Below are 20872 nucleotides of genomic sequence, written 5' to 3' on the forward strand. Positions count from 1 at the left end.
ACCAAAAGACCTCACAGCTAACTATCACACAAGTTACAACAGGGAGACGCAGACTGCTCTTGCGCGATGGATCAGGCAGGCTGGTGATTGGTGGCTGAGACCTGTGACGAAAAGACGAAGGACCAGCCGAGGACGACTGGGAAGACTGGGGCACCAACGCAGGTGTTGCTGATGACAGCTGACAGAAGAAAAAGACTGAACCACATATAAAGAGATGTTACCCGAACTGTAACATTTATGCATCTGGCTCCTGGAGTCACCACAGTCCTTTAAACTGCAGCAGGTCAACATGTAGTGAAACTATTCTCGACACAGTTAAGCAGCAAAAACAAAGAAAACTGTAATTATATAACATTTCAATGTGCTTCAGCTCTGTTACAAAAGTCAAACACTTCACTTCACCCAGAAGTGTGTCGACCTTCACTTTGTGTACAGTGATGTGTGTGTCTCAGCACAAAGAACTGCCTTCAGATAATTCAGAAGATTTAACACACATGCGTTGTTACAGCTGGATAAAAACATGGCCGGCTCCTTGTCTGAGCTTTTATGTTTAAGCTGTGTTCAGTATGTGACGCAGCTTATGTCGCTTTTTGTTTCTCACTGTGTGAGTGGGTGTCTGTTTGCGCGAGCATGTGTGACTTACAGAACAGAGAAGAGAATAGCATGGATAAATCAATATGTGTAACTGGGAATGAGACTGCACACAGAAGAACCCACCGACCACCGGCTGAAAAAAATCCTAACGAGCTCTCTGTCCCGGCTCCTCACACACACCCACACTATTTACCTCCCCAACCTCAGTTAGACAACAACACATTCTCTGGCAGGTAACTGCTTCACCCCGGTATCATGCGTGGAACATGAATCATGTTCGATTGCCTGTAAAAGGAATCCAAAGTAGAGCCGTTCTTTTCGTTTTAGCCTCCATTAACCTCAGATGGAGACCAGAGAGCAGCATAATCACAGGAATCCCGCAGGTCCTTCGGGTCTTGACAGCCTCAGAGGGTGTCTTGTCCCCCACTGTGGATGGGAGCAGGAAAGAGGAGGTGACTGCTCGGGGACTGCTCTGATTGACAGAAGGCATAATTAAATATGGTCTTTGCCAGGAGTAATGCATGAGAAGCCTACAGAGATCTCTAAAAGGTTTTGGACTAGGGCTCTTTTAAAAAAAAAAAAATCTATTTGCATTTCAAATAAGAGTGCAATTACACCTACAGTTAATTTTCAACTAGCACCATAGAGAAAATGTTCACTTTGTAGTTTGAGAAAGTTCACACTCTGAAACTACAAGGGAATTAGAGATTATAATTAAAACATGATCTGTATGACTGCACTTTGCTCTACAGTCTCTTGTGTTCATGACAGAAAACAGAGAGAAATAGAAGGCTATCAGATGTTAGCATCCATCTACATTTACCACTTTTAGGCAGTCGGTTTTGAAGAAAGTCAAACATCTAGCAGCTAAAGAGACAGGTATTTTCCCCAAGAGACCAAACCAGAACTAAAAGGAGAGTATATATTGGACTGACATGTTGCTCTGTGTCTGCTGGATGTGGAGGTTTGCCAACATGTTAACCATAACTACTTTATAAACTGAAAATATGGCAGATATTGTGATTACAATGTGTTTTGCTGCCTCCATTTGGCCAAAAAAATCAGATAATGCAGCTTTAACCAAGTAAAGTAGTTGCATAAACTTTCACGACAGAGATGTTAGGAAAAGCTCACACGAATGATTTTTGTGACATAAGCTGTTTTTAAAGCACCGACAAACAATCTACATATTTGCATGTAAACTGAAAATATAAAGGACCAACATTAGATCCCTGAGGAACCCCACAAGTCATTATTTAAAGTCAAACTAATGATCATTTTGCTCTGTGTCTGCTGGATGTTTGCTAACATGCTAGCAACAGCTACTTTATAATCTGATATGTTGTGTTCACAGAGTATCCTGTCCCCCCCCCAGTGCAGCTTTAACCAAGTAGTTTTAGTTGCCTAAACTCAACCAAACTTTTACCATAGAAGTGTCAAATCAGAAAAAGCTCTTATGAATCATTTTTGTGACATTCAAGCTGACAAACAACCAACATATCAGCATGCAAATTGAAAATATAAAGGACCACAACTAGAACCCTGAGGAACGCCACAGGTCATTACTGACATGATGTGATTATGTTGCTCTGTGTCTGCTGGAGGTTTGCTTACATGTTAGTCATAGCTACTTTATAGGCTGTTTGTTCTCTGATGTGCATCGCGAATAAACATCCGTAAATCTGCTTAGAGAGTCGTTCCCCATTACAGCAGAACTTGCCTGAGAATCATTACGTTTTTAAGTTTTCTTCAGTATCACAGTAATCCAGTGATAGTTGTCTGTACATCCAGGAGCTGCTAACAGCTGATTTAGCAGACTTTTAATGGAGACAAATTTGCCAAAATGTAAACGAATATGGTACAGTTGTAGCTCACAGCTAACTCACTGAATCCACGGCACAATTATACTCCCTGTTTACATCCCCCAGAGCATTATGGGAACTGTAGTTCCAAAACTGAGAGCTTGATTATCCCCCCAAATTGAATTAAGAAAGGAACAAAGAATGATAGCAGGAGAGACAAATTCCATTAGTACAGCCCACACATGCCTTGGATTGTTTTATTTTGTGCATTTTTTGTCCCAAGAGTTCACGTAGCTACAGGACAGTGACAGATGGTGAAAGAATTTTTTGCTGATTACTTTGAGTGTATTTCTGCTGCCTCCTTCTTTAATTACCAGACAGAGATGCCCCCCCGCTGCTGATGCATGTACAGAAACCACTTCTGCTGGAATGAAAATTGTTGCTCACAATGTGCTGAGAGACAGCAATGTGTTAGCAACACAGCGTGTGAGAGAATATGATGTTACTTTTGACCCATAATTGTGACAATCCCCAGTTGGGTTATTTTTTTTTTTTAGTGGTTTGAGAACAAAATGTCCTTGAAAACCAACATAAATATGTAAAATCAACAAGAATTAACTGTCAATCTTATCGTTAAAACAGCAGCACAGAAGGTTGAAATTCCCTGATAAGAGACTTCAGTGGATGTTTAGTGAGAGTCGGTCTTGCATGTCTAATGGCAGCTGTTCACAAACTGCGGTTTTTAAGGTTTCAATTGGGTGTTAAAAGAGTTGCTGTAAGACAGAGCAATATTGCACAAAAGTGTAAAATGTCTACATCAGTAAAATCAAGTTCTTACAGCAGTCACAGAATTTTCAGTCAAAAGAAACACAGATTAGTGACTTTATGCATTTCATTTTAGCATAATCATGACCATGACGTCGTCTGACAAAATGGACAAAAAACACAGGTTAATGAATGAATAAAAAGCATCTAAATCAGCTGCAGACGTGATTTAAACATGGTTGCAAAACACAAAAATGTCAGCAAAACAACTTATTACAAATGTGTCTGCTGAAGAACATTTGGAGCGGCGGCGACCCAGCCAGATCCTGTGGACAAGAGGAGTCGACACTTAGTGCCACTCCACCCACTCCAGAAAACATATACTTTTATGATTGGGGTGAACTGACCCTTTAAGACCTTCAACAGTGTCAGACAAAGAAGGTAACTTCTAATAGACCCGTTGGAGGTTTAGTATCTATCCGGACACATCTGGCAGACATGAAGATTTATGAGTATCAGATTCCTTATGACCCCCATCAGACTGAGAACACCGCCACTAATGACAGTGGTATGTATGCAAACACGCACGCCCCTGCACTGAGGCGTGCAGCACTAAACTGCTTTTCCCAACCCGGCAGCAGCAGCTGAGCGGTGTTTTAAGGCGAGGAAGCCAATCTAGCAACTGCATCGCTCCATTACACGGTCAGTGAGGTGAGGTGGTGGCGTGATGGAAATAGCTGCCTCTTTTCTGGAGGTCACAGAGGACGCCGGCGACGCAACAGGCCCCCTCACTGACTCTCTTATTGTGCCTCTGTGTGTGTGTGTGTGTGTGTGTGTGTGTGTGTGTGAGTCTACACAAAAGCTTTCTCTGATTCATCTCATCTCTCCGTGCTCGTCTGAATGTGGCCCGGCTGGTTAACAGGAAGTGAGCGATGATGAGGAGCGAGGGATGAGTCGTCGTCTGTGAGGAGAAATAAGGCGAGCGAACCCAGAAGAAAGAGAGAGAGAGAGAGAGAGAGTGAGAGAGAGCAGAAAGCAATATAGCCGGAGACGTGACCGCGAGGGCGATCCCTCCTGACGCTGATCGAGAGCAGCACCCAGCAGCTCTTGAGCTATGCAAATATGTAAATATTCAAATGAGCAGTCCCACTCAGGGACTGTTAATTAAAGAGAACATCAAGACAAAACAAAGCAGCTAATCACCAAACAACACACAAACACACAAATGAACGGAGAGAATGAGAAGCACATGTGCAGCAAGGTCAGAGACATGTGAACAAATACCTTCAGCGGAGGTGTGACGGTATTATTTTTCATATTATTTAAAGCACAATGACTCAATAAATCAAAAGCGGAGCTCCGCGGCAGCCTGCGAGCTGCTGCTGCTGATGTTCCAATTCACAACAAAGACAAACTCTCTCTGCGCCGTATTTGAACAACATAATTAGATCTGAACCCCAGAGACAAATTATCCCCACAGATACAAGTCAGGATGCAGAAACTGCTGTTTAGATTTTAGCTGCTGCTTCAAACACAAATCTACTCTCGATGTTTTGTTTCACTTTCTGAACTTTTAACTGCCTTAAAATAGATGTTTGGTGATGTGACGCGCTCAGAGAAAGATCATGGTTTCGGTTAAACCTGCATTAACGGATGTTTTGTTCACTAGTTTTCAGCAGAAACAAGTAGTGAACACACACATCTGACACATCATCATCTTTTAAGTTGATACGTTGAACTTGTTAGCAAACAGTTGCAACATTATCATTCATGTGGAGTCGTGTTTCTGTCCACCTGGTGAATGTAAGTCCAATATTCACTCTCTTTTAGCTCTGTTTTTGGTCTCCACCAACTCCTGAGGGAAATATCTGGCTCTTTAGCTGCTAAATGCTCCACTATGTTCACCAGCTAGTCTACAGCTAACTGTGTCTGTTTGGTTTGGTGCTGAGCAGGTAGTGTACAGCAGCTTTTTACAGCTTTTTATCTCTGAAAACAACACTATGAGACACTGAGAGTGAACCAAAACAGTAAAAGTTGCAGCCGGACAGATAAACAATGAGCTGAAACTCACTATAAAGCATATATATATTATATATATACATTATAAGTTAAGATAAGAAGTGAGAGAACTATCACGGTTACAATAATAAGCATGTAGTTAAAGTTAGGGGATAATAGTGGTTGAAATATTGACATAATTATGAGCACTAATAACTCGTGTTAAGTGTATTAAATGTTGATGGGATAAACTCTTCTTTTAAAGGTTAGAGAAACATGTAATGATGCGTTTAAGGGTTCAGGGATGATTGACTTATTCATGATAATTAAATAACATCCAGTGGATCTCTGAGGAGTTTGTTAAACTGTGATTGACAGGTCAGGGTCACAGAATGAAGAGACGCTATTAGACAGCGTATGTGGTCTGAATGTTTGTGAGTATTTACATTGGAGATAATTGTGTTGTGTGTGTGTGTGTGTGTGTGTGTGTGTGCGCCTGCCAGTCAGTAATAAGGCCATTTGGACTCACTCAGCCTCACTGTAATTAGATTTTAATATTCTTCACCTTCTCCTACGCACACACACACACACACACACACACACACACACACTGACTGCAGGCAGAACTGGGAGCATCACAGTTACATCGATGACCAGTTCACACATGGAGACGTCATGAGAGCAAATAGCTCGCTGTTGGAGAAGATTTAATACATGTTTGCATTACTGCCGGCAAGAAAAGAACAAGAAACTCTTATGTAATGATCCTTTTTTTTTAGATCTGTGTCGACACTCGTACGTACAGCTTCAGGAAATAGCCACAGCCGCAAGTCCAACACTAACAAAAGCTCTCACCTTCTCAGCTTTTATGAATGACCCAACTGGCTGCCAGCAATCAAAACAGAAGCACATTAAGCCACATTTTCACGATACGCTTTTTAGATCTCGGTCGTTTTTAATTATATATTTTATCCGGATGAAGGATTTTAGTCATCAGACATCTTGATCTGAAGTTATCAGAGAAACAAACTCAGCAGATGTTAGCGGCGGCTAAGCTAGCAGCTTCTCCGGATGTCCTGTGACCACTGAATAGTCTCGATTATTCAGTGTTTTAATCACTGTGTCTGTTTGTTTTGGAGACTCTGCAGATCATTCAGCTCCCGGTAAAAACCTCCAACACTGAAGGAATCCTAACAGGGAGCAGCTGGTAGTTTAACAATGAAAACAACAACTCCCATGATCCCGCGCTTCTTCACATCATCATCAAACTCCGTCTTTTGTTATTGAATGAGTTTGAATGAGTTTACAGTTGGATAACATGCTGTCAGTGACTGCGTCCCACTGTCAGCTTAGCAGAAAGTCTGATGATGATGATGATGTCATAGTACAGTCAGGTACAGGTGTGATGAAGCTTAAGTATTTAAGTCCAAACTTGGTGAAGTCTAATGATGATCACAGGGAAACCTTGTTGTTCAGCACAGCAGTCAGATTTCCATCCAAATCTAACGCAAATTTGAAATAAATTTCCAGAATGTCAGCAAAAGAAAATGTAGCGAATGTTTGTTTCCATCGGCTGCTGTTGTGTGAATATCAGCAGATAAACTTAAACCCGTCACAGAAGAAGAAGAAACAACGAGACGACGTCATTAAAAGAGCGACAGTAGAAGCTCAAACGATGGAAACTCTTTTCACATGGAGCAAACTCTTTAATTTAAGGAGGGAGGGAGAGAAGCATAATAACAATAATAATAATAATAATAATAATAATAATAATAATAATAATAATAATAATAATAATAATAATAATAGAGATGACTGATGATATGACCAGTAATAATAATAATAATATAGGCAGGACACCACATCCCCGCGGCCGAGGCCCACAGTTCACATCCTGGAGTTTCCTGTGAGATGAGAAAGAAGCCGAGTTAATAACATGCATTAACGGTGGCGGAGGAGAAGAGAGGAGCTCAGTGCATCATGGGAAATCCCCCCCCATCCCCCACCTCCCCCCCGGCAGTCTAGACTCATATAACCATGTGGAAAAGATGATGGAAATATGACATTTCTGTCAGTTTCATGTGTTGATGTGAGGAAGGTTACAGTCTCCTCATCATCGCTCCACACAGATCTGATGTCTTCAGGTCTTCAGTCACATGACTCATGATGTCATCGTTTAAACACTCAGTCTGTTACACCAACAGCAACAGGAAACACTCGAATTTCCTACATTTAGGACAGGTCTTGAACACAACGGCTAAACTGCTGTTAAAAAGCTTTTAATGTATTTTCATGCTTTTTATGTTGTTGAGCTTTAAACCTCAGTTTAACTTAATAATGTTTATTTCTCATGTTGTCAGCTGACTGATTATGAATATCTGCACTTTTTTTTTAAAGAGTTTTCAAAGTTGTGACAGATGTTAACATAAAAGCTCGTATTAGCAGTGATGATAAAAAACAAGACACTTTACTTGATCTTTCGACGGTGCACTTTAATGGTGTGAGAAGTGAGCCGGCGGTACCAGACTACTACAACACTGTGACAAATGAAGGTCAGAAAGAGAACGATGGCAGAGCGAGAGAGAGAGAGAGAGATAGAGAGAGACAGCAGGAAAGAAGAAGAAGAGAAGCGAGCGCAGATAGCTGAGTGCTTCAATCTGCTGCCTCTGAAACCACTTGATCAAATCCTGCCTGAGCTTTCTCATTTCCCCACCGGCCTCGTTAAAGATTCATCTAAACTAATCATCAACCCAGAGAGAGAGAGAGACAGAGAGAGAGAGAGAGAGAGAGAGAGGATGTACTGTAAGATGTTTCCTCTGAATTCAATCCCAGACTCTGGTAATAAGTGGACCTTCGGACCAACATGAAAAAAATAAACAGATTTAAATAAGACATGACTGAAGGCTCTGAGGGAAGGTTGTTCTACTGGAGCAGACACAGAGAGGACATTAATGCTGCAGATAATGCTTGCATATGATAGCTGCAGGGACTATTTATTACATCTACAGGGACAAAACTACAATAACCATCTTCTAAACTACATTTTAATGCATTCAAACGACTGAAAAAAAACAGATTTATTCTTTTACCTCTGAAGGTTTCCAGCCTGGCTGATTTGTTTTGTTTTTATTTGTCCAACCTTTCTCTTGAGATTTCTGTCTCGCAGCTCTGGACAAATTATATTTATACTACCAGCTCAGGCCCACATATGACCCTGATTAAACACCGGGGCTCTAGAGGGTTAATTGGTTCGAGTCGGCAGATACGGAGATGATTCCAGTCAAAGAAGAAGAAGAGGATCTTAGGAGGTTTATTGTAGACTTGTGCTGCAGATATGCATACATGAAGATAGGACACTTATTAGGTTGTGTGTGGTCTACAAGAGAGAAATAACAATATATAGAGAAGAATAAGATAAATGTGAGTTAACTGTGCTGTAACCCTTTAAATCCACATCAAAGGCAAATATAAGTTTTAGCAAATTAAGCAGATGATTCATAAATGTAGGAAACCCTTGATGGCAGCAATCAAATGACTAAACATATTTAAAGACACCACAACTGTAGCTTGATAAGCTAACGCGAATTAGCAACCACGCAGTTCCCTCCACAAACAAGCCCACTACATAAATGCTGCATGACGACACTATGGGAGCATGAAAACAACACATATTCTGCTCATTTATACACAAAAATGGGAAAACTCTGCCTGTTCTGCTCTAAGCTGACACACCAGATGGTTTGTTACACAAAGAAACTATTTGGAAAAGGAAAAGCACTTTCAAATAATACTTGGCAGGTGATTGGACGAAACCATCTGTCTGTCATTGTCTTACCTGGCGAGGAAGCTGGATTCGTGACACTGATCGGCCTGCTGAACCACCGGTGGTTCAGGTGCATAACTTGAAGCCTGACATGATGGAGTTTCTGGCATGATGTCGTGATCTCACACATCCAGCCTCCTTGCCAGGTAACCTCTGTCCCGCTGTGTTTGCTGACGCCGCCTGCGATGACGTCAGCGTTCGTTAACACCGGGCCCGTGAGACTGTAGATAACTGACAGTTCATTAGAAAACCTCATTTTTCCTCAGTTTAAGAGTAAAAAAAAAAGAATTTTCTTGCAAGGCTGCAGCATAAAAATTGTCTCTTTATTTTACATTTATTGAGCTGCACTTAAAGACGGTCTGTGTCAGGAACTAAACCTGCATCATCATCATCATCATCATCGAATGCTTCATCTTCTCAAACATGAGAATCAGTTGCTTTTCTTGGCTTTTAAATATGTTTTGATGATGTCAGTTTGAAATACTGTAGTTCAACTGGCTGCTGTTTTATACACCAAATGATTAATCGAGAAAATGATCTGTAGATTCATTAATAATGAGAATAATTATGTGCTGCAGCTTCTTCGCTGTGCAGAATGATGTATGTTCACGAGCTGCAGAGTCACTGCGACCTGAGCCTCCAACAACACGTCACACGCTGACGGTGAAAACACTTTTATTATTAAAAAAATATCAATTTCAGCTGCTTTAAGGGACTCAGTTGTAAACTTCGAGGGCTTCAAAGATGCTTTTGAATCTCAGTCCTGCATCTGAAAACTCTCCTCGTGTTTCTTGGAAAATAAATATCTGCCAAAACACGAATCCACAGCGGTCGACTCTTCAACCATCTGAGTCACACTGAGTCTCCCTCTCACACTGCAATCTGCCCTGACAAGCCAAGGGTGAAGGTGTCACCGAGTGTGAGTTTTAGTGTGAGAGTGTGTGTGTGTGTGTGTGTATGTGTGTGTGTATGTGTGTCACAGAGAGAAACAAAGTGCGAGAGAGAGAGAGAGAGAGACTGTGTGTGTTTGTCTGTGTGGATTACGGTCGTGTCTTTTGTCTCGAGTTGACATCGTTGGCAGGATTATTCAAGCAGGCCAACACCCAACTCCACACACACACACACACACACACACACACACACACACACACACACACATACACACATGCACTGACCTCTGTGTGAAAGTCAAATGCGCGAGCACTCAGGCTTGTCAAACTATATCACTCTCTGCAGCTGACAGACAAGCAAACACGCTAATGTGTGAGCGAGCTGCAAGTGTATCAGGCTCTCACACACTCACACACACACACACACAGGTGGTCTATCACGCCATCTCACAGAGCGACACGTTTCTGTCGCCCCGCCGTTCGGACCATACGACATCTTTCTCCTCACTTCCCCTCATTTTTTTTTTTTTTTTTTTGTCTTTCTGTCCCTCAAACAGCTACATCCATCAGGAACCGTGTAAGAGAAAACGAAGCAGCAGCAGCAGCAGCAGAGAGGATCAGGACTTAAAGAGGAGAGTGAGGGAGAACAAAGAAAGAAAGAAAGAAAGAAAGAAAGAGAAGCGAGGAGACAGCACGGTGAAACACAAAACTAGGACAGGCAGTAGATTAAGCTGAGCAGCTGTACAGTTATTGCTTGTGACAGTTCCGCGTGCATTAACATATGCATGATGTAGTGGATACAGCAGGACACGTGTGCTGGAAATGCAGAGATAATCTCCCAAACTGCTGCATGAATCAGCCTTTTTTATTTGCACGAGGATTTCAGCTCTCAGGAGAGTTTTTCCTCTTTAAATAAACGGGTTCACGATGTTTCAAGTGTGTCTGAAAACAACAGTCGGGAGCCTGAATGAGCAGTGAAACATGTTTTTTTCTTGCTGTAATCATTCCTCCTGTTCATACTGAAGATCCTTTCATAATGCACTTACGATGGAAGTGATGGGAGACAGTCCTCCTTCTGTGCAGAAATGTATTTTAAAGGTTTATCTGAAGCTAATATGAAGCTTCAAATGACTCAGCTTTCAGTCTTTTTAGAGCCTATGTCCATCTTTTTGTTACTATACTTCCACCGCAGCTAGAAAATAATCAAAAATAACATATAACATAAAAGAGATAGCATATAAATGAAGCTTTTAGCAGGATAATCACATCAATAATTAATGTTTAACGTGTATGAAATCAATGCGACCTGCCAGAGATAAATGTTTGGTCTAAAATAAATCCTTCTCACTGCTGACGGGTTTTGTGTTTTTGTCGTGTCGCCGTAGGTCTCGTCTCGCTGATTTCCACATGAACTGTCAGGTGACGTCTCACACCGTCACCGGCTGCCCTCATGACAACTACCACGGCTGCCTCATGTCCTACGTCGGCCTCATCGGTAAGTTTGACGATCGTAGAGTCACATATTTATAACATGTTGTACAAGTGCTGATCCTCATTATTCATTCATCTCTTGTCACCTGATCAATATCTAGCAACAAAAAAAAATGTATTTTAATGACTCATCTTGAACTCAGGAGTAGCTACACACTAAACATCCCTGGATTCAAATATTTACCCAGTTTGGTTCAGTATAGCACCAGTACAACACTGGTTTAACAACAGCAGTCTGTTATTCTGACCCTCTTGTATAAAACGATGTTCATATGACATTCAAAAGATACACAAGTTATTAACAATCAGTAGCACAGTGTGTCACGTGAGTTTAGAAAGAGAAGATTAGAACAAGCTTTAGTTTGGGGAAATAAAATAAAAGATAACACTAAAATTGTTGCTGCTATATTTTAACCCAGTGTGCATCAGAGGGATCTTAGTATGTAGATGTGTGTGTGTTTGGATTTCAGCTGGAAAAAGAGCAGCTGTGAAGAGATGTGTTATCTATATATCAATGTATATGTGACAAGCTTCAGGAGCAGCAGCCAGAATCCATCACAGATTCATCATTTAACATCATCAGACTCATCAGCAAGATGAAAATCGATGCAGCAGAGCCAGAGATATCATCGTCTTTATTCCTCACATTCTTCTTCCTCGTCCAAAACTCGGTGCCTACATTACCCACGATGCACCTGGAGATTGTGGCATGTGATGCTAGTAGCGGCTAATGTCTGCTAACCTCACTTCTTTCTAACGCTACACAACCTCCAGATGTTTTTACTCTTCAAACCTGTCGCCTTCTGCTGCAATAATTTACAAGTCAGAAGTTGATAGTTCAGAGTCGGTATTCCCGACTTCCAATCTAAATGTAGTCTCAGTGCATCTGCTCAGGAAAAGTATGTATGGAAAGTGTCTGAACATCAGCAGCATCTACTGAAGACGAGAGGATCAGAGGAGAACCTTTCAGCACGTTCCCTCATCAGTCCCTCAGCATAAATACCAGTCCGCTTCCCTTTGTTCTCCACCAGATTCTTTTGTGTGTTTCTCCAAGCTTTCCAGCATTCTCTGTTGCTGCTTCCCTGCTTTCTGAACCTTGGATTCCCTGCCAGGTAAATAAAATCATTGTCTATGGAGAAGACAACAACCTTTTTCTTAACATAGAGGAAACCAAAGAACTAATTCTGGACTTCAGGAGGAGAAGAGCTTCTCACCATCAAGGGGACTGAGGTGGAGCAGGCTGACAGTCACAAAAAAACCTGAGCTGGTCCGTAAACAACGTGACAGCAGTGAAGACTGAAGAAGGCCGGACTCAGACATCAGCGCCTCACCCAGGCCTACAGAGGACTCGACCATCAGAGGCAACACTGTGAGGTTTGGCTGAGAGGAAATCTCTTTAACGAGTCATCAAAACTGCAGAGAGACTCATAAGCGCTGACCTCCCCTCCCCTCCATGGACCCCCTCTACTCACAGAGCTGCAGGAGGAAAGCGGAGCGTCGTCAGTGATCGACACCAGTTAGCTCAGAGCATCACCGCTCCCCAACGTTCGCTTCCACAGCAGCTTTTTTTACCAGCCACCATCAGAATGATTGCAAAGGACATCAAGACCTCATTCACACCACGAACACTTAACACCTAACAACACTCTCACACCTTACAGACTGAGATTTAAGCCGTTTTCAGACCAAATCAGGTGTTGCGTCACACCTCCGCAGGCTTGAGCGAGGGTGTGGGTGTGTTTATTCATGCTCTAGAACGTAACCGCTGTGAAACAATCAGGAAATATCGTTTTATTGATCTGATTCACCGGCTTACTCGCTACCACTGCTCCCTCTCTCTTCATTCACTCTCTAGCTCGCTCGACCACAGCTGCTCTCTCTCTTTTTTTCTCTCCGACAGCAAAGTCTAACTTTACTTTTAACATTATGAAACCAAAAGAAATGTCCTCACCTCCCGCTAGTGAGGTCCTTGTACTCCCTGGTGGCAGAGAGTTGTACAGCTTCTGATCAGTTTGATTGCCTGCTGTGATTGGTCACCGCAGCGTGACGTCGGGGTTGAGTTTCTCCAAAAGTTGGAGAACTTTCTCGCCGCAGGCCGCTGTGGCGCCGCTGCAGCCAAAAGCCCTGCAGCCTAAACACACTACTGCTGCTGTTTGCACTGCAAAACACCTGATTTTACAATACAACCGTAGTCTTCAACTACTTCACCCCCCCCCCCCCCCCCCCCCACACTACCCCCCCCCCCCCCCACTCTCCAGGTCTCTGTTATACATTTATCACATTTCTTTTTTTTCCCCTCAGTCCATTGATTTTGTGCAATAATTCAGTACATAGTGCAGTAATTTATTGTGCAATAATTCATAGTGTTTTTTTGTGTAGTGTGTATTTATTCATAGTGTGTATTTTTATATATGGTGTATCTATTATTTATTTCATCTTTCTTTGTCTGTTTTTAAAAGCTCGACTCCTCCAATGTACCTGCACTGTTCTGTATCTGCAAATGGCTCTAAAATCCCCCCCATCTCCACCCCTCCCTCCACCCCTCCCTCCACCCCCAGGTTTTTACTCGGCTGTTGACTAAGTAAACTGAACTCTTCTTGCAACTTTGTCTCCTTGTTGTGCTTCTGGGTTCAAACCTGCCAGTTCCAGTGAACTTTACAGTCTGTCTTTGTTAGAAAAACAGGCTGCAGGTGACTCACTTCCTCGCTGGAAATCATCCAGTGATTCAATTCTAACTTTGCAGAAACCCTCTTCACCTTTTCTTCCTCGCTCTAATCTCCATCCTAATTCTTATTCCTCCCCGGCATTAACTCCTTCTGTCTCTCTCTCTCTCTGTGTGTGTGTGTGTGTCTCTCTCTCTCTCAGGTTCGGATGTAACGCCGAACTACAGCGACAGCAGTCCCTCCAATATCACCCTCAGCCTGTGGTGTACCTGCAGGGGCACTGGCAATCAGGAAAGAGAGTGTGACGCTTTCCACCGGGACTTCACACACAACACCTGCCTCAGTGAGTCCTGAGTTTGTTATTTCTGCACATATGAGGACTGAATGTAGACACAAAGTCATGAAACAAAGAGAGAGAGAAGTGAAGGCAGGATTAGGTTTACTGAAGGTCACAGTTGTATTTACCTGTAGGGCTGCAACATATTACTTTTTCATTAATTGATTAATCATTTTGTGCATAAAATGTCAAAATAGTGAAACACCTCTGTCACAGTTTCCCAAAGCTCAAGGTGACATGTTTAAATAATTAATTAGTCACAAACCGAAAGATATTCGCATCAGACTTGGTCCTTTCAGATTCATAACTGTGTGAAACCAGAACACACAGACATCAAACACACACCAGTAAAGATCAGCAGCACCTCATCTTTATAGAAATGTGTTCAGACCAACCAGCAGCTTCACATCTTGAAGCTGAAGGACCTCATTGTGCCTCCGACGGCCGCTAGCTGCTCCATCTGACTCCCATTCAAAAAGAATTAACGTCTCTCTAGAAATACTGAGTCACTCATTGTTTTCAACGAGTTATTCTGGTCTCAATTTATAATTTCAGGCCCTCTAATAAGCTATTTTGGAAATTATTGCTCCGTTAATAAGATTTAAAGACTTGATGACTCCGGGACTCACACTGAGTCGGACTATTGTTGCAAGCTAACACTGTAAGCTAGCGTTAGCTTGGGTCTGAGGTAGCGAGGCGTTTCCAGAGCGTGAAAGGCAACAACCTCGCACTCCTTATTTGGAAAACAGTGTGATTTTCCCAACAAATCGTCCAAATGAACAGACAACATTATCATATATCTGAATAATACATTCTGACAGTTGCTTTGTGGTGTTCACATGCTCTGGTTTCTTTGTCGTCTGCATAGTTTTTTATCTGGGATGTGTGTTTTTAAAAAGGTGACGGTCGTATGTGTGTATAAGCTCACATATGCAGAGCACCACTTGTCTTTGATTGAATTCATAAAGCAGGAAGGCCAAAGAAACAAACAGCTCGATGTTGATTCATAACCTCGACCAAATGGAGTCATTAGACATTCTGGTCAGGGGTCGGTGTGGTGGACTGTATGTAGATAATCCACTCTGATGTGTTTGGTAAATGATTAATGAACACACTCGTCCGATGGAAACCACTCAACATGAAGCGGCGGCTGCTCTGCCTCTGTGGAGTGCTTCAGACTGATTTTTTTCCTGCCACGTTAAGATGACTGAAGGTTATTGTTGCGTCATAACTGCAGCTTGTTTTTCCAGACCTCTTAAAAGCATGTGACTCTAGTGTTTCTGTTTCTGCTGTTACCTAGTTTTTTTAGAAGAAGAAATTGCACGTATTTCCTCTTACAGATAAAAAGCTTAATTCATAAAACTCCATTCAGACAGAATGAACATAAGAGGAAGAGTTGGGGAATGAAATAACTGAACTCATATTGACTCATGGGGAGATGACAGGATCTGGTCTGTAATAGATGTGGACATTCAACAGGACGAAGATAAAAGCCTCTTCAGAGGGCGCCGGAGAAGGTGAAGGTGAGGTGAAGAAGAGTTAAAACCATATACTGTATAAAAATATGGACGTAGTTACCGTGACGTCACCCGATGGTTTCTGAAGAGCGGTTTTGAAGCTCAAAGTGAGCCGCTCCGGCTGTCGCCATCTTGGCAACACGTGACGCTGCCTAACTCCCAGCCAATCAAAAAATGGGCAAAGAGGCGGGCCGAATGGCTGAAACAAGCCACCTAGCGGCTGGCGGACCTGTCACTCAAAGCAGCCATGTCCTTCATTATGCAGAACTTTACGGCTTAATAACATTTAAACAGATGAGTTATAAAAACATTCATCCCCCGTACAGTTGTCATGAAAGGAGAAATTAGCTACAGAGACCAAAACCGTTGTTTGTACCAGGCTGTAAACATGTTTATTTCTGCTGTTAAGTTGGGCATTTTAACATGGGGGTCTATGGGGATTGACTCGCTTTTGGAGCTTCAATTGGCTGTTCAAGGAACTGCAGCTTTTGGCACTTCCTGTTGGATTGGCTTCATTTTACAGCCCCGGACGTTGCTGCTTGGTCAAAACTCGTCCTTCCTCTTGGAGTCATAACTCAGTCAAATCTGAACAATATTGACTTATTATCTCTGCTGTCCATCGCCAATAAACCTCCATAAATCCACTTAGAAAAAAAAAAGAGGCTGCAGAAGAAGTTTTCTTCAGTATGACAGTAATCAGTGATAATTGTCTGAACATCAGGTTTTAATGGAGACTATTTATCTAAATGTGACCAAATCTGGTGTAAAAAACATGTCTGAAAGAACAGCAGCTGACATTACAACAGACCATCTGATGAGCTTTTATGGGGTTTTGCTCTGTTGATGGTTTTATTTTTTTTTTAATATTAATTTGTGAACAAATATGACGTCTTGAGAATATGACGACAGCATGTTCTCATCTGTCACATTAGCTGATTAGCTGAGATCCACTTTAAAATACAAGGACGTCTCTCCAGATGGGATTTACATTTTTAATTTTTTTAATGTAAACCAGTAGCAGCTCTTCTCACTCAGAATATATTTTACTTTTTTTTAAATTATAAATTTATTTCTCTCTCTTTTTATATCATTTAGGATTATTTAATGTATATTTTTGGTCACCTGGTCACTCGGTGGTTTTGCTGCTACATTATTAAGTCAGTTTGATGACTTTGCGCGACTGTTACACTAAGTTTTAGCGTTTATCATTAACCTGTAATTGCTACTTGCGGCCACAGGAGGTGCTGTCTTCTGACCACTGACAAAGATTTATTTTACAAATGGAAACTTTTCAAAACTTGAGTTTATCTACAGTGTAACATTACCCAACGGGTCTCACTTTCAACTTAAATAAGAACTTTATTTACAAGGCAGCTGGTTTGGTGAAAACACAGGTCTGTATTTTTCCAATAGTTTTTTTTATTATTATTATTATTTCTATTAATTAATTAAAGAATATAACTGATTGATGAAACAGTTTCTTTTAGGACTGTGTCCAACAGCAAATGTCATTATTTTTCCCTTTTTAGAAGTGAGGAACAACAGAATTAAAGCAACTTTATATTAATACAAATTTGATGTAAACTATGAAAGTTTTTCTCAAATGCCAAATGTTCATCCTGGGGACCAGATCCAGCTCCTGATCCGCTACCGACCATCGCACAAGTTTATCTGAAAACTGTAAAATCACTAAATATGAAGATACTAAACTGTCCTCCCAGTTAATCAATCAATCAATTAATTAATTCCACTGGAACGAAGGTAAAATTATCTTCATATTTCTCCCTTTTTTAAAGGAGATAATGTATCTCAGGAGACTTCTGGTTAAATAAGAAATAATAAAAAAAACTTTGCGAGTGCAAACTTTTCACATCAATTCAACTTCATTTTTGGAATAATGAATATTTTCCTCCCATTACTGTGATTCATACAGTTGAAGACACAGAAACAGCAGCTTCACATATCGATCTCAGTCACTCTGGTTTGTTTTCTGCCGCCTACGTGCACAACATCGCTCATAAGCCCGTCTATATTAAAACAGCTTCTGATCAGATGTGATCTTTAATCACTCAATAATGTTTCATACATGACGAGATAAGCTCTGATTATTCTTCTGGTTATTCTCAGCCTCGGGCACATTTGGCAACATTTATATGCACGTCTGTGTCCACGTGAAGACAGCGAGGTGGAGAGCGTTTGTTGATGCGGGAGGTTCAGAGGTGATGCTGCTGCTGGGTCAGTGTTATTTAAAGAAAGCATCTTGGGATCAACATATCGTCTCAAACTTTTCTTTATTTCCTCCTCCGCCTGACCTTTCTCCTCAATTATCTGCCTCGCTCACTCTTTCTTTTTTTCCCCTCTTAGCGCTTCTCACAAATACACATGATAAACATTTTTTATGTTGCTACACTCATGAGGACCAGATTTCATCCCTCTCTCTGCAAACCCTACTGTTACAAAATCTTCAAAAATGCAACTACAGCTGAAAGGATTTGTTGTTTAATTCATGAATCGATTAATTGATCAACAGAAAATTCATCTTCAAGTATTTAAATGATACTTTTGACTCATTTTTTTGAGCAAAAATGAGCTTAAATGTGAATATTTTTTCTGCTTTTATCAATTTAACCAATTGATCCCTGGTTTGTTTTTGCTTGTTTTTAATTTCCTTTATTTATAGGATTATATCAGAGTCACTACATGAAACATCAGACATATTCAGACATGTTATCATTTTGAATATGAGCAGTATTATTTTCATAGGAGGAAAAAAAAAACAACAAAAGAATGTAAATTTAAATGTATTTAATGCTTTATTTCCCCCAGTTTTATTCTAATTTCCTGGAAATTAGTCATTTGCAGATAATTAACAGTTAACAGAGGCGCTACAATTTGGTTCAAGTCAAAAGAAAAAAAAAGAAAGAAGTGTTACGAGTTCATATGTAGATGCTAATTTGCAAAGATTCTTAATAAATTAGAGTATTGACCAATATTTAACTGACAGAAAATACTCAGTTTTCAGTGTGTGCTGAAGCTAATATTAACATATCTGCTGTTTAACTGTTAATTCTTATTATTTGAAAGGGTTACGTAATGAGGTCGTTTACAGGAAATGTGATCTTTATAGACAACACAAGACTACACACTGAAAACTGAGTCAGTTAAATAAAAAACAAACCAACTAAACCAACTTGTTTCTTATGATTTCTACCAAATTGCAAAACCTTCTCTGTTCAGTGTCTGAGGAAATACTCAGGGTCACTTTGGGAAAACTCATAAAATTTCAGGGTAAAAGATTGTTGTTTAGGATGTTTTTACTGCTCTCAAATGTAAAAATTGGTCACTTTTGACCCGAACAGTATGTAAGGGTTAAAGGACAGTTCCCAGTGTTCCCAGTGTCTTAAACCAGCAGTCAGTGTCCATATGAACAGTGAAAGAGGTTTTCCTCGCTGTAATCATTCCTCCTGTTCATACTGGATATTAAAAGATCCTTCACATGTCATTTAAAGGTTGAGGTGAAGCTTCTATTCAGCTTCAGCAGTCTGAGTTAGTCATATCAAGTGGATATCTGACACATTTACAGTCTTTTTAGCATCAAATTCCCTCTTTGTGTTTCCTCGGACAGTGTTTCCCTGTTGAGCTGCAGGTGGAAGTATAGTAACAAAAAGAGGAACTTTGGCACTAAAAAGACTGTAACGTTGAAAGATATCTACTTGATTTGACTCATTTGGACGCTGAAGCTTCATATTAGTTTCAGATAAACTTTTAAATACATTTTTGCACAGAAGGAGGACTGTGGATTTTGTCCTCCATCACTTCCATTGTAAGTGCATTATGAAGGGATCTTCTAATGGTCAGTATGAACAGGAGGAATGATTACAGCAAGAAAAACAGGTTAATTTGGACTCCTGACTTGTACAATTGTGAACTCGTCCTTTAACATTTTTATCATAGAAACTTCAGACCAACTTTACCTTCATCTGAGCTTCCCTCCTTTATAAACAACCTACAGTTTTTTTTAAATTAAAATCATTTCCTGACTGTAATAAAACTCACTTCTATTTCCATCTTTAATTTCCAACTGGACCAACGTCCACAGCTTTTATATTGACTCTGGTTAGACTTTGACTTCTTACTTATCTACAAATTTAAAAGATAATGAAGCCGTCTAGACGATTCCCAACGACTGTCATCCACTCTGAATATAAATACAGATATTTTGTGATACAGTTTCTCTTTATTACTCACTTTGGAAATATAAAAACAGGAAGTAACATGAGTGACTGTCTCATCAATCATTTTGTTGTGTAATTCGGTTATTAGCAGCAGTAAAGAGGATCCTCTGGGCCTCGTCTGTCTCTCGTTGACTCTCCCGTCCCGCTGTCTTTATCTCCTCCCACAGAAAACGCCATCCAGTCGTTCGGTTACGGCTCAGAGGAAGGAACTCTCCTCGTAACCGAGCCATCGTCCACCTTCTTACCTCCCGCCCAGCCGCCGATCATCTCCAAGCCCGCTCCCTCTCTGCACGGCAACGCCATCAAACCCATGGACAGCGCCTGTATGTTTTCTACTTGCGCCAACCTGCAGGTGAGTTTACTTGTTGGGATGATTCATTTCTGCCGGGAAGGAAAGACTGTTCTATGAAACCTCATATTAAAGCTGCTCCTTTAAACATCTGAATCTTCAAACTTCATTTCAGTGGAATCATTGAACTTTTGACTTTATTTCAGATTTACCTTCATTACACAAAATGTTAAATTTGCTTTTTAAAATACCAAAAAAAAAAAATATGATACAAGTCTTGTTTTGGGGGAAGATATTTAAATGAGTGTAAAACATAAAGGTAAAGGGTCCAGGTATCATTGGATAATTCATTTGTAATTCAAAACCCAAAAACGGTAAATCTGTTATTTGTTTCAAAACAAATAAGTTTTGAGGTGTCAGAATCAAATAATGAAAAACCAATCAAAACCGGCCCGTTTTTGGTTTTTG

General features: G+C 40.8%; 1 protein-coding gene across 1 annotated transcript in view; it reads left to right on the forward strand.

Annotated features, from left to right (window-relative positions):
- gfra2b (GDNF family receptor alpha 2b) overlaps window positions 1–20872 on the forward strand; it is a 121944-nt gene that overhangs the window by 90622 nt on the left and 10450 nt on the right. The window contains exons 6-8 of the mRNA XM_044334264.1: window positions 11258–11367; window positions 14229–14369; window positions 20283–20467. Of these exons, the coding sequence (XP_044190199.1) occupies window positions 11258–11367; window positions 14229–14369; window positions 20283–20467 (436 nt within the window). The remainder of the gene's footprint in view (window positions 1–11257; window positions 11368–14228; window positions 14370–20282; window positions 20468–20872) is intronic.

Source organism: Thunnus albacares, chromosome 18 (assembly GCF_914725855.1).
Source record: "Thunnus albacares chromosome 18, fThuAlb1.1, whole genome shotgun sequence".
NCBI lineage: Eukaryota > Metazoa > Chordata > Actinopteri > Scombriformes > Scombridae > Thunnus > Thunnus albacares.